Raw genomic sequence first — 17,621 nt, forward strand, 5'->3', positions numbered from 1 at the left:
AAGATCTTTTTCTTTCATTTTAACTATGAAAGATTATAAATTTATTAGGATTTCTTAAAGTGTTTAAATATAACAACTATTGATTAAATGAAAATTTAATCAAAAGCAAAGCAAACTAGGTAAGTTAGAGCAATTAAATTGCTTTGGCTAACTTGTTTTGAATTTATTTGGTCAACCATAGACTTAATTATTACATAGTACAATCCTCCAACTATACCAAAAATAATAATGTATTTGATAGTACTGCAAATCAATTTGTTATAAGAATTTAACTTTTAGAGAATTTAACCTAATATCTGCTAAATTATAAATGCCATTAAACCTACAACTATTCCGAATGTAACATGAGCCTATTATTTTTAGAAATATTATGAGAAAAAAATTTTATTTTAAATTATTTATTTACTTAAGAAAATGAACAAATTAATGCCATTTAAATGATTTGCTTCATCCAAATCAATAGACACTTAAGAGGTCTGTTTTATGAGGAGTAAGATTTTTAGCATAAACTAAACAATTCATGATATATCTAGTTATTTAAATATAAATTAGTTTAGAAAAATTAAAGAAAATATTTTTTTTACACAAAAAGATTTGAGTAAAGAGTGTTTATTAGAATCTTGTTTTTAACTAGTTTAAGTTTCATCTAAGTTAGTAGCTGTCTTTTGTGCTAAGCTGTAGTTATACTAAATTGCCTACTCATGCTTGGCTTAGCTTAACTTTTATGGTTTTATTTCGTCAAGTACACCTATTTAAAAATAAAATTTAACAATTATCATAAATAGAAAAAAATTTACTTTCATATTATTTTTTCTTTGTTAAATCAAAATTGGTGATCTAATTTTATAAAGCAAGGCTTTCAAGAGCTATTATTGATTTTTATTGGAGCGAAGGTTAAACAGGGTTAATCAAGGTATTTTATTATTAGACTTCTATAGGATTAACTGATATTGACACATTATTCGGATCATCTTAAAGTATAACGCTTTAATTATTTTATTAATATCTGTTCATGTCGACTAAAGTGCCTATTTAATTTAAAAATAAAAATTTTATTAAATAAAATACAAAAATATATTTTTTACTTTCATTTTACACTTTTTAGACTTAAGAATTGTCTAAGTTCTAAGCAGTTTTTAAGTTATTCTACGTTCTCTAAAGAACAGATGTGTGTAGATAGCTTACCTTTTGCATAGGGATTACTCTAAAAGAATCAAGTTGGTCAAGTCTGAAACCAACAAACAGGAGTATGCCTTAGGCTAAAGTTGTGAACATGATTGCATAGAAAAAGCCATAGTTTTTAACATCAGAAATACTTACTGAAGATTTTACTGACTTAACACATTCAAATACAGAGTCTTCAACGAATTCAAATCCTTCCATACATTTACAAGAGTTTTTATCTTGCTAGATAGCATTTGGTCCACATGAAATTTCGCATTCAATTAAACTTCCTTCTACTAATTTGAAGTTATTGTGACAAGAGCATTTATCTAATCCTTAAACTTTTGAGTTTGCTCCACAAACTATTTGGCATGATCTTTTAGATTCTTTTGTAAACTCGTAACCTACTAGACATTTACATGAATGCTGAGACTCTTTCTCTGAGTTTTATTCGCAAGCAACTTCGCACTCTGTTTTGGATATTTAATTAAATCCATATTCACATTCACATTTATCAGGACCTGAATTTTTAGCAAACTTGCCACATGAGAGCTCGCACTTGTTAATAGAGTTTTCAACAAATTTGTAACCTTCTAAGCAAGAACAAGTATTTTAATCTATCTTTTATGAAAATTGAATGCATTAAATTTCGCATTCAGTTTTAGAGCCTGAAATAAAATCAAAATCTTGTTTGCACTAACAACTATTTAAGTCTTTGTTTGAAGCGTGAGCACCACAATCTAGTTAACATTAAGTTTTTGAATTTTTAACAAAACTATATCCATCATTGCATTTGCAGGTATCTATATCCTATTTAGTGGAATTTTCTTTGCAGCTGATTTAGCATGAGTTTTTATCACCATTTTCAAATTCATATTCATCAGAAATGCACATACATTCAGCAAAAGATTTGTTTTTCGCGTTTTTACCACACTTTATCTAACATTAAGTCACTGAATTCTCTACAAATTCATATCCTGTTTTGCATTTGCATGAATTTTCGTCAACTCTCTCTGCATTTGAGCCACAATTAATTTCACAATCAACTTTTGAATTTTCTTTTAAAGAGAATCCTTACTTACAAGTACAGCTGTTAATTCCTGAATTTTCTGAATTTTAACCACATTTAATAGCACAAACAGATTTTGAATCTTAGTAAAACTGGTAACCACTTAAACATTTACAGCTATTTCTATCATTTCTCTCTGAGTTTTCGCCACAAATTAATTCACAGTCTCTTTCACTTCCAGATTCTTTAGCATAGCCTGCCTTACATTTGCATTTATTAATGCCATCATTTTCAGCATTTTCTCCACAAGTTATTGAGCAAACTGTTTTGGAGTCTTAATAAAACTAATAACCATCTTAACATTAACATGTATTTCTATCCTTTCTAACAGAATTTTCTCCACAAATTATCTCACAGTCTATATCACTACCATGTACTTAACTAAAACCAGGATTACATTAGCATTTATTAGGATTTTCATTTTTAGAATTCTCACCACACTTTAATTAGCAATTTGCACTTGAACCTGGAATTAGCTCATAATTTTCTATGCAAGAACATGTATTTCTATCTTTTGGTTTAGCATTTAAACCACAAACAACTTCACATTCTTTGTTTGATCCATCAACGAATTTATATTCTTCACTTTTACATTTACATTTTTCAGAATCAGCATTAATCGCATTCTCCCCACAGGTTATTTGACATTCAGTTTTTGAGTTTTCTTTGAATTAATATCCATTTTCACATTCGCATTTTTCAGGATCAATTTATTTAGCATGAGATCCACATTTAATTTGGCATTGAGTGTTTGATCCTTTTTCAAATTCATACCCATCTAAGCATTTGCATGTATTTTAGTCAGATTAAGTTGCATTTTTTCCACAAATTATTTAACATTCTGTTTGAGAGTCTTTTTAGAATTCATAACCAGGTTTGCACTAGCAAGTGTTAGAATCAACATGAATTGTATTTTAGCCGCATTCTATTTCGCATGCTGTATTAGATCCTTCAATAAATTTAAAGCCTTTTGTACAAATACAAGAATCAGCATCTTTTTAAGTTGCATTTAATCCACAAATTAAATGGCAGTTAATATTAGATGGGACTGAAAATTCATAGCTAGGACTCTCACATTCGCAAGTATTTGCATCTTTTCTTATTGCATGAGATCCACAATCAATTTGGCATTAATTAGAGGAAGAAGGAATAAATGTAAATCCTTCTTAGCATTTACAAGTATTTTCATCAACTCGTACAGAGTTCAAATTACAATCTATTTAACAATCAGTTTTTAAAGCATTGCTAAATACATAGTGAGGATTACATTCACAGCTATTTTAATCTTTAAATTTAGAGTTCTTTCCACATTTAATTTAACAAGTATCAAATGAGTTTTACTAGAATTCAAATCCTTCATTACACTCACATAATATATCAGATATCTTTTTTGAGTTGCTTCCACAAACTAATGAGCAAGTTTCACCTTCAGGACAGTCAGGTAAACAAATTTATTAACCATCTTGTATTTTATACTAGCATTAAACGCATTTATTGATTTATTCTTTTTTGATGTAACCTTACTCGCATTTGCTTACACACTAATTATTCTAATCAAAGAAATAATTTGATTTTTTACATGCTATACAATCCTTATTTGAACCCCCAGAGCATGTTTAACAATCTTCATGGCATTAATTGCATCTTTATAAAACTTTATCTATAAAGTTAGAAAAATTTAAGTTATTAAAAAGTTATTTAAAAATAAAAAATCTTACCATAATATTCTCCTGGTGCACAGTAAATACAAATACCTTCTACGTTAGTATAACTATCATCGCATAAAGTACAATTTTTAGAGTCATCGCAATTAATACAATTTTTACCGCAAGGCTCACATTTTTTCTGATCAACATTCATGAACTATCTCTCTGGACATCTTGAACATGAGAAATCTTTTTATACGGTTGCTAGACTATCTGAGCAGGTTAAGCAACTTTGCTTTGTTTCTCCAAAGCAAGTTGAACAATCACTATGGCATTTTAAGCATGTTTTTTCACAAGTTTTTGTAGTTGAGAATTTAGTATTAAGTGATTCTAAATCTGATTGCTTACAGATAAATGCAGAAGAATCAGAGCAAGTTAAACATTGTGTTGCTGAAGGTCCATTACAAGTAGCGCAATCTAAATGACATGATTAACATTTATTAGTACCATAATCTACATATTAATTCTTATCACATTCTCCACATATACTAGAATCCAAGCGAATATAATGAGATGCATTTTCACATTTAGTGCATTGATTTTAGTCTGGACCTGTGCAGACGGAGCAATCTGAGTGGCAGTCTTAACAATTATTACTGCTATCATAGAATTATTTTGCATCACATAACCCACAAGTTTTATCTTTTCTCAAAAAGAAAGTATCTGAGCATTTTGTACATTGAGTATTATCAATACATTCTAAACAATTATTTGAACATGGGAGGCAGTGATTGCTTGCATTTATGTAGAACCCATTACTAATTTTGCATTCCACGCATAAATTTAAAGAATTAAAGCTGAGTTTATCTTCACATTTAATACATGAATCAGCCGTTTTAGATGAGCAAGTTTTGCAAGAAGCATCACAAGGATAACAAATTTCATCTTAGGTGAAAAAATTGTTGTTAATATCACATTCTTCGCACTTATTAGTGAGTTCATTTCTTTTAAAGTCGTTTTTACATGTAAGGCACTTATCTTCTGTTGCTCCATTACAAGTATTGCAAGAGTCATGACATTTAATGCATTGGTCTCCATCAACAAAATATCCAACTGTAGGGCATACTTAGCACTTTCCATCTAACTTCTTAAGATCACCTTTACACACAGTGCACTTATCTTCACCTTTATCAGTACATTATTAGCATGTTTCATGGCAAATAAAACAATTCAAGCCCTAGATAAATTGTGCTTGTTCTACTAAGCAAGGCTTACATAATTTATCTTCATGAATATATTCATTAGGATCTGAACATTAAATACATTTACTTTCTTAATTTCCATTACACTTTAAGCACTTTTCATGGCATTTCTCACATTTGTTAATTGTACCATCTACTCTAAAGACTTTATTTTCTGTGCATTCTCCACATGAGTTATCATCATAAAGATATTTACCATCTAAACAAGATAAACATTAGTTTTAAAGTTTACCATTGCAGGTCTAACATGTACCATCACATTTTTAACAAACTTCAACTTTTCCGTTAAGAGGACCCAAGAAATAGCCAATATTCTAACACTCTTAGCAAGTATTATCTTCCATGAATTTTTTACCATCAGCACAAACAACACAGTCATGTTCAGTTTCCCCTAAGCAAGTTTTGCATGAGTCATTGCATTTCAAGCATTTATTTTCATGATTTTTGAAATATCCAATAACAGGGCAAGGAATACATAGACCATCTATTTTGTCATAGTTTTCTTCACAAGTTATACAATCTGTTTTGTTTTCACCTTTGCAAGTTAAGCAAGAAGAATCGCAGTTAGAACAATATTTATTATCTTTGATAAAGAATTTAGTGTTTGGACATATTGAACATTTAAGATCCTTATCAAAGAAAAAATTGTCTAGACAAACTTCACAAGAAATTTAATCGTTACAGACTTTGCAGTTCTCTACACACTTCAAACAATTACCATCTTTTTTGAAATAACCAAACTCATTACATTCTCCACATGTTCCATTTTCATATAAAAACTTATCAGGAGAGCATGCTGTACAAGAATTATTTTTCTCGTTAGTGCATTTTAAGCAAGAACCATCACAACTCTTGCAAAATTCTTCTTAAATAAAATAATTTTCTGTTGGGCAATCTTAGCAAGTATTATCTGGCTTTCTGTGGAGACCTTCTTTGCACTTTGTGCAAGTATCTTTACCTTTTCCTGAGCAGTTGTTACAAGAAGGATCGCAATCATAGCACTTATTGTCACTTGGATCGATATATTTATTTAGAGTTAGGTTACAGCCTTCACATAAATCAGTGGTAGAATTCTTATGCAATCCATCAGCACATATTATACATTATGATTTATCTTTTCCACTACAAGTCTTACAAGAATCATCACATTTATAACACACATTATCTTTCAAGAAATGACCATTTTCAGTGTCACAATTACCACAAGTGTTATCTTCCATCAAAACTAAACTACCTTTACAACTCTTACAATTGTTAGATTAATCACCAAAGCAAGTTTTACAATTATCATTACAATTAGTACAAATATTATTATTAGCAGCATTCACAAATACACCATCTGCTTCATGACATTCCTTACATTCTAAATTAGGGTGCATGTACAAGCCATCCTTACAAAGAATACAGCCATCTATGTTACCTCCATTTTTACATGTTTTACAAGAGCTATGACAAGCTTTACAATGTTCTCCATCAATATAAAATCCATTATTTATATCGCAGACATTACATAGGTTATTTAAATCTATTTTCTTATCATGTTTGCATTTAGAACATGCTGTATTCTCTGATGAATTGCAAGTTTAACAAGAATTATCACATTCTTAGCATTCTGTATTGCTGTTAGCAATAAAGAATCCATTACTTACATCACAATTACCACATGTTTTGTTTTTAAATAAATAGATATTATTTTTATGGTCACACTCAGTACAATTTGTAGGATTATCAATACATTTCACACAATTTGGATTACATTATTTACAAACTCCATTTTCTACAGAATTATCTACATAGTAACCAACATCAGGACACTTTTTACAAGTATTATCTTCAAATTTCGTAAGACCATCTGCACAAATAATACAGCCTTTATCTGTACTATCAGAACAAGTCTTGCAGCTTGTATCACATTTTATGCAATCAGTTCCAACTTAAGAAAATCCTGTATCTGTACAAGGAACACATTTTCCTTAATATTTAAATAGATTTTTTGTACAAGTAAGGCAACTTATTTCTTTATCATCGGAGCATGTTTAACAAGTGGCATGACAATTTTAGCAAATTTAGTTAGAGTCAAGATATTTACCATTTTTAGTATCGCAATTTGAGCAAGTTCCATCTTTTAACAGAGTAAAAGTATCTTTACATTCTGAACATGTGGTAATAGGATTGTTAGTAGAAATAGAAAATGAGCAGGTTTTACAGTTTTCAATACATGGAATGCAAACTCTTTCATCATTTGATACAAAACCGTCTCCACATGATTCAGAACATGTTCCATCTGGCTTTAAACTTTTTGGGCTTGCGCAAATAATGCATTTATCATTAGCATCGCATTCTTAGCAATCGCTTACTGAGCATTATTGACAATTATTACTAGAATCTAGATAATATCCACTTCTTGTAGGACATTTTACACAGTTAGCACTTAAATTTTAGTCATCTTTTTTAACATAAATTACTACACTTCCTTTAGAGCAGGTTGAGCAACTACCACTTGATGCATCAATATATTTAGGAGAGTCACAAGATTATGCTGAGCAGAAATTTGCTTTATTTCCTTATTTAACATATTTACCATCACAGTGAGTACATTAATTAATTTAATTATTTGTACATTTTCTACAACCAGATACACAATCTTGACATTTATCTTTTAACATAAACTTTCCTTATTCAGTATTACATTCTGTGCAAGTCTTATCTGATTTAAGCGCAAATCCATAATAACACGAGTTACAATCTGTAGCATTACTGCAGGTAGCACAAGTATCTGCACATTTAGTACAGACATTCTTATTCAAAAAATATCCATTATTGGTATCACAGAATTAGCAACTATTATCAGGGTATTTATCATAACCAGAGGCACAAGTTTGACACTCTAATCTACCGACCCCATTACAGGTATTGCATGATCTATGGCATGCAATACATGTTTATTTGTCATCAACTTATTTGATAAAAAATCCAGAAGATGGACATTAACATTTGTTTGAGTTTAATTAGAAACCGTTTGAGCATTCAGTACAATTATTATTTTTTGGGCCACTGCACTTATTACAAGATTCATCGCATGCTTTACAGTTATCTATTCCACTTACTGTTTATTTAAAAAAGCCTACCTCAGGGCAACCTGTCTTGCATGTTGAGTCAGGATAAAGATAATCTCCTGTTTTGCATTTCGTGCAAGCTGTAGCATCTGGAGAAGTACATTTTAAACAAGATTAATGGCATTTTTAACAGACTGAAGAGGAATCTAAAAACCAACCATTTTCCTTATCACACAACGCACAAGTACCATTAACTTACCTATCTAAGGTATCTGCACAAGTCAAACAATTATTTTCACCAATATCACTACATGTATTACAAGATGCATGACAAGCAACGCATTATCCACTTGGATTCATAAAAAATTTAGTAGAAGGACAAATACATTTTTTAGAAACAGGATCTATTTAAAATCCGTTCTTGCATGAAATACATTCATTTTCTTGAGAACCACTGCATGTTATACAACTGCTATGGCAAGCTTTACATCTTGTTTAGCTATTAGCAGCTGCAAGAGTATAGAATCCATTTAATGTATCACATGTACTTTTACAAGAATCGTCATCAAATATAAATTGTCCATCAGGGCATTTCACTGCACAAACAATTTAGAAACTTTAATCTTCCTCACAACCTTATTTACATTTACTAGGGCATTCAACACAGTTGCCTTCTTTAGTGAAAGTGTATTAATTAGGACAAGCTTTAACACAAGTTTTATCAGGCATTTAAAAGAGATTATTTTTGCACACTGAACATTTTTTAGTGTCATCCTAACATTCTTAACACGAGTCATCACATTTGGTGCAATTATTACTACTATTTAAATAATATCCATTTTTGGTAGGACATGGAATGCATAGAGAGGTCGGTATTTAATTTGTAGGGTGAGTGTAGATTAGTTATATTAAATTTCCTTTTGAACAAGACTAGCAGCTACCTGTTGAGGAACTAATTGAACTAGGAGTACTAAAATCTACATACATACCATTTGATGCTTAACAACTTGAAGGGGTATATGATCCATTGCATTTTCTTTTATTGCTAGTGCCACTAGGAATTGTGTTTTTATCAACACAACTTATGCAACCACTCATACTATTATTAATACATTTACGACAACCTGAAGCACAGTCACTGCATTTACCTGAATTCATGAATTTTCCATCTTCTTGATCACAATCTGTATCACATTTTCCTTTATTTAATCCTTTACCGAGTGGACAGCTTTGACAATTATCTTCATTAGGACCATTGCATGTTAAGCAGCTACTATGGCATTTTATACAGATATTAGATTTGTCAGTAAAATACCCATTAGAAGTATCACAGAATTAGCAGGTATTGTCTGGGAAGAGTGAATAGTCAGATTTACAAGTGAGGCATTAAAATTTTTTAGGTCCAGAGCAAGAATCACAATTCTAATAACATGTTTTACATTAGCCATCTAACAAATCTAAATAATATCCAGATACATTTGTGCAAGTGCATTTTTTAGATTACATCTAAAAGTTATTTCTACAAACTTAACAGTTTGCTTCAGAGTTTGAAGTGCATTATAGGCAGGTTGGGGCACATGCTAAGCATTGGTTATTTTTTTAATAGAAACCATTTTTAGTATCACATCCTTCTTTGCACTAGCCATCATCATAAACGAATGCTGTAGGTGAATTGCAAGATAAACATTAATCTTTTTAATTATTGTTACAGGTTTTACAGGTGGGATCACAACTTTTACATATAGAATCAGTTTTATCTAAATAGAATCCATTCGAAGTATCACAATCACCACATATTCCTTTTTCATTTTTGTATTATTTAGCCTTGCAAGTCAAACACTAATCTTATCCAACTTTATTACAAGTTTGACAATTAGGACTACATGCAATACAAATTCCACTACCATCTAAGAATGACCCGTTCTAAGAATCACATTCACAAATCCCTGTGGAAGAATTTTTATTATATTTTTTTCTACATACAGTGCAATCAGTTTGATTCTTACCATTACAGCTTTAGCAATCAGAGTGGCAGGCATTACATCTGATGGAACTTGGAACTTTATAGAATCCATTATTTTCATCGCAGGAAGGTCCACAAGAATCATCTTCCATTAAAAATTGCCCAGGTGGACAGGAGACTGGACAAACAAGGGATAATTTATCACTACCTAATTCACAGGTAGATGAGCATTTAGCTGGACAAGCCATACACGATTTACCAACAACCCTATTATTTCCTTTGCAATCTGTAGCTGCTTAACATTTTTTGAGAGTAACAAACCACAATTAATCAGTAGGGCAAGGCTCGCAAACATACATATTTGGACTACCACCACTGGGACCAAGAAGTTAACCTAAGCAATCATCTTTTTTTATGCATTTACTACTATCTTCATCATAAGTATCTGTACTACCAGTACAATTAGGACATCTGTTTTTGGAAGTGCAGATCTTACTAGGACAAGGATTTGGACCAGGATAGGTATAGCAGCATCTGTCAACACCACCTGCACTAAACTTTAAAGTTCCTTTACATTATTAGCATTAGCCGGGAGTTTTTTCATCTAGACGTTTTGTTACATCACAAAGGATGCAATTATTGGCTTTTGGACCATTACATTGCAGACAGTTAGTGTTACAATCTGAACATGAAGAACCACTAAGATATTATCCATCAGGGCAAGTAGTTTATAAATTTCTGAATTTATGTGTAAGATCATTTGTGTTTATTCTATTTTTCATAAGAGAATTTAATAAAAATTATTGAAAAATTGGATTTTTACGTTATATGTGAGATTTATTCTATTTTAATTTTTGATTGAATAGAGGATATTTTTAAATAAATATTTTCATAACCATTAGATCTTACAGAGAGTTTAACTTGATAAGATTAACCAGAAACATAGTCTTCACTATATATTCTCTCTAGTTCTACTTTTTCAGCTTGAAGTAGGTTTTCATCTAAATTTTAAGTCAAAAGTCTATCAATTGAAAAAAAGCCAGAATGTCTATAATTTTATGAATTAACTTTAGAATAAAATATTTATGAATTTCTTTTTTACTTGAAACTCTTCAACGGAAACTCTATTAAAAAGCTAATATCAATGTCTCCATTATTTTGACTCTACTATTAAAATTACGAAATCTGCAAAATGACTTATCCCTCCAGACCTATTTCATATATATTGTATTGTACATTATGGTTTTGCTGGGTAGGAGAATCTATCATCCAGTGATCATGCCCAACATATTAGCTAGATAATCTTTATACTGTTAAAAATAAATTCTTTAGATAAAAATTTACTCACTATTACTAAGTGTATAATTTAAACAACTTATAAATTAAAATGAAAATTTATTTATGAAAGTAAAAAAATGAAGTGAGAAAATGGCTAAATCTGCTTACTTGATTAGCAAAATAGGTAAATAAATAAAAGCCAATTTGTAGTTAATGCCATAGGTTTAAGTGAAGTAATAATAAAGCTGTTTTATTTAAAATGTGATATTTATTTAGTTGCTACTATACTTACAAATAAGAAAATTAATTAATTGTCTTTTTTTCGCTTTTCTTATCACTTTTAATTGATTTTAAATTAATAATTATTTGCTTAAATAAATATAATTATTGCATTTCTACTATACTTAGCCAGTTAATCAAAGTACTTTGTATTTAAAGTATAAATATAAGTAAGATAAATGTAAAAATGATTAGCAATAATAAATTATTACTCTAAGATCATTCTATTTATTATCATTCAAAATAGATATGCCTACACATCTTCTATCATAGTTCTTATAATTTGATCATAAGTTATTTGAATAAATAGAACATTTAAGAATTTCGTATACATAGAATAAAAAAATTAAAAATAATTATTTTAACAGACCAATAAATGAATGAGTAATTTAGATAAAACAAATAAATTCACTATCAAATTTTATTTTCCTTTCATCAAATTATTTCGAAAATCCCCCTCCAAATTTTCTATCGTTTATTATAATCAGTAAATATCAATTAAAATTTAATGCTTTTTGTATGAAATATTCTGACCTTTAGAGTCTAATAAGAAATTAATTTATATCTAAAATATTCAATTGGTTGATTGGATAATAACGATTTTAATTAATTATCCTAATTACAAAAAATCTGATTGATCTAAAAGTACTTAACTCTTAATTTTTTCATTATTACTATATCTATTTTATCAAATTTGCTTCATCCTACTAAAAATATTGAGAGCAAAAATAAATAATTTGTGTTTTATGAAATCTTAAAAATCAATAAAATTGATAGCATTAGCACCTTAGACAAAAATTTAAAGTTTTATTCAATTAAAATAGTGTATCCTAAGTATTAATAAAACAAATAAATTAAAAGAATACATAATATTTTTGTAATATTTGTAACTTTAAATGTATTCTAAAAATAGCTCAGTAAGTAATAGCAAATATCAGTTGAAAAAGTAACTGTAATACTTTTTACTCCAATTCTAATGTTGAAAGGTGTTTTATAAAAATATTTACATTAAAAATTATGTTTGTATTATTTAAATTTTAAATGAGAATGTAATAAAAATAATATACTATTTACTTTATGTATTAAGTTAGAACTTGATATGTAAATTACAAATTTTTGTGGATTTCAATTCAAAATCTCATCAGGTTCGGCAAAATTAAACTAATGAGTATGGAGGGGTTTCTAATTTTTTTGAGAAGTTATCATTTATTCATTTATGCCTATTTAAGAAAAAAAATCAGAAAATTTCTTTTTTGGAAAAGTAAAGTCACCTAATGCAAAATATATATCGTTAGATACCTTTCAAGCTTTTAATAAACATTGAATGCTAGATTTAAAAAGTTAAGCTTATTATTAGTATCAACCAGTTTATATAATTATTGGATGACTTATTGTCTTTAGATAATGTGTAATACTTTTGTTACAATATTTAATTAATACCTAAGTAAAAGTATTAAACAAAAAAGTGATAGAGCTTTTTTTTCTAAACAAAGAAATAAAAATTTAGTATTAATCGCATATACTTACTTACTAATTATTTATATTAAAAACGAGAGTTTCCAGATATCAAAAATGTATAAGAAATAATAATAATATGCTCTAATTAGAACTTTAATAGAACAATTTTTTTTATAAAAAATAATCATGACTTAAATCTTTATTCTTATCGATAACATCGATTTTTTTTTTCTGTCTCTAAAAATATTTTAAAATAGTTTCTAAATAAATTTTAGCTAAAATTTTAATCTTAATTTTATGATTTAACTCTCAATAAAGTCTAAAAAACAAATAAAAAATTTCTAAGTCTTCCATTTTCCAAAAATTGTTAATATATTTTCAATTGTATTACTGCTTACAAGCTTATAAAGTAAAAACATACTTTATATTTATCTATACCCTACTATTACTTTAATTTCAATTTACTTGTTCATTTTTAATCTAATTTTGCTATGGCTAATGTAAATTACTTAATATATTTAAATATATGTATTATTAGTAATTTCAAAATGATAGCTAAATAGAAAATTTGAATATTTCCTATTCTTAATAATCATAATAATGGCATCATTACTTTTTAAATTGAAATAATTATTCTTCTTCTTTTTTAAAATTTCATGATTGTAATAAGATTGTGGGATTTTTAATTTTTCTTTCATAGATTTTAATTGATTTTTGTGAAATAAAACTAGTGGTTTTTAAAATCAAGATAAATTACAAGCCAATCAAAAATAATTAGTTATAGTTAGTCCAATTTATTTTTTATTTTGCTGTTTGATTTTTATTTGAGCTATTTTAATATCTAATAATAATAAATATTTTAATATAAATTTAGATAAAACCTATAAATAATTTTTCCAGAAATTAAACAAATATATTATAAAAATATAAAATATTTAACATTTTGATAGAAAGTGAATGTAAAACCTAATAATCAATTTATGAATAAATTATTTATAAATAAAAACATTTTAAATTTAAAGTAAAAATACTTGATAAAAATATCATATTAAATAAAAGATATAATGATTCCTTTGCAAACTAAAAAAATAATGATTTTTTTCTTCCATTTTAAAAAAATATTTATATTATTTTCTCTTCAGTAGAAATGATTATTTATTTTTAGCAAGATGTTATTAAATAATTGATCTTTTTTGTATTTTTAATTTTCTTATTTATGAAATGATCTTATTACTAATCTTAGATTTTTACTATTACTATTATATTTAATAAATTGATTGATAAAGTAATTTTATAGTTTTTTAATGTAAAATAAAAGTGCCAAATTAATAAAAGAAAAAATGTTAAACAATAAAAAAATGTATTCCATAAATTTAAATTTATAAAACCATTAAATTCTGTAGAAAAAAAAAGTAATTATTTTATTTCGTTAAATTATTTAATAGTTGATATAAATAAAATATATTAAAGTATTCATAAATTATTTATTGGAATGAATTGAATTATTATATTTTAATGGATTGATATTTTTAAATCAGGTGGAAAATAAAACAATACCTGTTAAATAATCTATTAAGTTAAATTACAAAATAATATCATAAATTAAAAATTCTTCTCTATATATTTTTAATAATGCTTTTTTCTCCAAAAAAAATGCTCACAATTTATAAAATAAATTTGTTCAAATAAATATAAGATAACTTGATTTTATCATCTAAGATTTATAAAAAAATGTCTGATTAGGTTTAAAATTCTTTTGGAAATATTGTTTTCTTATTTATAATCTTCTATATAAATATATTAAATTGTTATTTAAAATAAGATCAAGCATTATTTTATTAAAGCACTTTTTAATTATTTTTTTTATATAAAAATTATTCAAAGTTAAAAGTAGAATTAAATAACACATTTTCGTTAATCAATAAAAACTTAACAAAATAATAATGATTAATACAAACTAAGGATAAAAAAGTAGCTTTTTTATGCTGACTGACTTGTTCGGTACAGCTGTAAGCATTAGATATAATAAAAAAGAAAGCTTCAATACTAGATTAGGTGGAATTGTTAGCTTATGTCTTGGAATTATATTGTTATTGTATGTTGCCAATATACTTTAAATTTATATATCGCATTCATAGGTCTAGGTTATATAGGAGCTGAAAAATATTTAAAATTTGAGTTCTTTCAACTTAACAGTTGATAACTTTTCTTTTATGGTAGGTGTAACTGATATATACTACAATACTTTTATTGATAACTCCATTTATACTCTACAAGCTACTTAGATTATTTAAATAAGAGAACTTAATTAAACAACAGGATTATATCAATAAAGCATTAAGATGATTCCTATTGAGCTTGAATAATGTACTAAAGATCATTTTCGTATTGATGGCACACAGGATTATTTTACAAAATAGATCTATAATAATATGTTCTGCTTCAAAATGGATTAAGTCATTTAGTTAGAAGGTGACTATAACTCCCTATCATTTAAGGAATTGTAAATAGAAATGTTTGAATGCTAAGGAAGCACTTGCAAAAGTCCTGATCAAGTAAAAAGGAGGTTAAATAACTGTTATCTGCAGGTTTATTTCACAGATAAGAATATCATCTCTACAAATCTTTAAAACCCTATTTAAAACTTTGCAAAATCTAATTTTTATATTGCAGGAAATGATTTTTCTAAAACAATAAATTTGTATATGCTTTAAAATTTGATTTCTTCAGAAGTTGGAGTATTATTTGATGATATAAAAAATAGACTAGAAATTACTTACAGCGGAGATAGAGAATCAGTCGTTTCTAGGACTACCAATCGAATCTTCCTTTTACAAATGACACTGTAGCCAAGCAAGTAAATGAATTATTACAGAAAGTACCTTTCTTTATCACAAGTTCTTTCATAAATAGGAGGTATCTATAATATTTTGTTTGCTATAGGATGCTTTGTATGCAGACCTTATGCTTAACTATAGTATAAAAAGAATTTAATTAATACTGTTTTCGGTTTTTAGTATATCAATAATGATTAGTAAATATAACAAAATTAATTTAGCTGTATTGAAAAGGAAAATGACCAAAAGGTATAAAAATTATTTTAAACTAATATAAATAACTCTTAAATAGAACATGACAAGTCTATTTAGTCAATCAACTTAAAAAACAAAGCATAATCATAACTTTAATCAGAGAGCAATAATCTTGTGAATAGTAACAAGAATATAATAACTAACTCTAAGAATAGCTAAAATTGTAGCAAAATAAACAAAAAACTAAACAAATTTTAAATATCATAATGCTAAGACTATTAGAGCAATACATTTGAAGTAGAAAAAAATAATAAGTAAACAGAAAACGCTAAAAATGAAATTGTTTTGAAAGATTTTTTTAAATAGACATTTGATGAGCTGAAATTAAATACATGTGACTATTTCAAGTATTATTTAAGCTGGTTTATCTGTAAAAGAAAAAATAAGTCTTAAATTATAGACTATAGTCTTTAGAAGTTGTACAATCATTTAGATATTTATTATATTATGAACAAATTAATAGAATTTGAAAAATTAAAAAGACTTTTGCTAACTGAAAATTAATTAAAGCTTTTTGATTACATTCCAAAACCCATCTTTAATATTGATAATGAAAACCAGCTAATTATTTAAAATGACTAGGATGAATCAAATACAGGTATATTATATGAAGATAATAGATCACTGCTTAAAAAAGCTGAAGAAGCTTAAGAAGCGTATAATAACTTAATGAGCAATCCTCATAGATAACTTTTAGATGAAAAGCTAATTAGCTTTTTACATCCAAAACTTGTGTGCCTTTTAAATGAAAATTCTTTTGATAAACTATTAATTAATTAAGAAAATCTAAGTAAGTTGAAACTCAGAAAAAGTTTGTTTACTCCTTTAGGAAAATTTAAAACAAATACTAATGTTAATTCAGCTTCTAGAATTGATTTTATATAAAATAATCGAATGTTCTCAGATAATTTAGTTTAGAGTTGTGAAAAAAGCAGTTATATAGATAATGAAGTTGTATTTGAAGACAATAAGATTTTCGATATTGATTTTGATTTAGATAAAAATAAATTAGACGAATATCAATCCAATTTTAATACAATCTCTATGATAAATTAGTAATAAAAAAAATTTATAAATAAAAACGAAGTCTAAAATGAATGAATTAATTAATTATTCATCCCATCAAACTTTAAAGATGTCCAACATCTCATAATTTTTACTTATTAAGCAATGTGTCTATTAAATATTAATTTATTTTATGTTTTATAAAGTTTTTTGAACAAATTTCTTTTTAAATAAGAATTCAAAAATATTTTAAAAAAATTTTTATTAATTCTAAAAAGTATAGTTTTAATTTTAATTTAATTTTTTTAAGATAAAAGAAAGAATTACTTCTAAATATTTTTAACTAAAT

The 17,621-nt window shown here is 26.9% G+C and overlaps 2 protein-coding genes across 2 annotated transcripts; one reads left to right on the forward strand and one right to left on the reverse strand. All coding sequences in view use genetic code 6, as the record gives it.

Annotated features, from left to right (window-relative positions):
- Nucleotides 1-14: 14 nt before the first annotated feature.
- Nucleotides 15-11,658, reverse strand: TTHERM_00694430 (zinc finger lsd1 subclass family protein; the record flags this gene model as incomplete). The annotated part of the gene is made up of 9 exons (XM_001023608.2): nucleotides 15-350; nucleotides 407-529; nucleotides 585-748; nucleotides 798-1,028; nucleotides 1,086-3,893; nucleotides 3,952-10,931; nucleotides 10,984-11,208; nucleotides 11,263-11,470; nucleotides 11,607-11,658. The coding sequence occupies 9 exons, from the start codon at nucleotides 11,656-11,658 to the stop codon at nucleotides 15-17; spliced, it is 11,127 nt and encodes a 3,708-aa protein (XP_001023608.2).
- A 3,460-nt stretch (nucleotides 11,659-15,118) lies between these two features.
- TTHERM_00694420 (transmembrane protein, putative) lies at nucleotides 15,119-17,368 on the forward strand (the record flags this gene model as incomplete). The annotated part of the gene is made up of 1 exon (XM_001023607.1): nucleotides 15,119-17,368. The coding sequence occupies one exon, from the start codon at nucleotides 15,119-15,121 to the stop codon at nucleotides 17,366-17,368; it is 2,250 nt and encodes a 749-aa protein (XP_001023607.1).
- Between the last annotated feature and the right edge of the window lie 253 nt (nucleotides 17,369-17,621).

The sequence above is a fragment of the Tetrahymena thermophila genome (assembly GCF_000189635.1).
Source record: "Tetrahymena thermophila SB210 genomic scaffold scf_8254420, whole genome shotgun sequence".
Classification (NCBI taxonomy): domain Eukaryota; phylum Ciliophora; class Oligohymenophorea; order Hymenostomatida; family Tetrahymenidae; genus Tetrahymena; species Tetrahymena thermophila.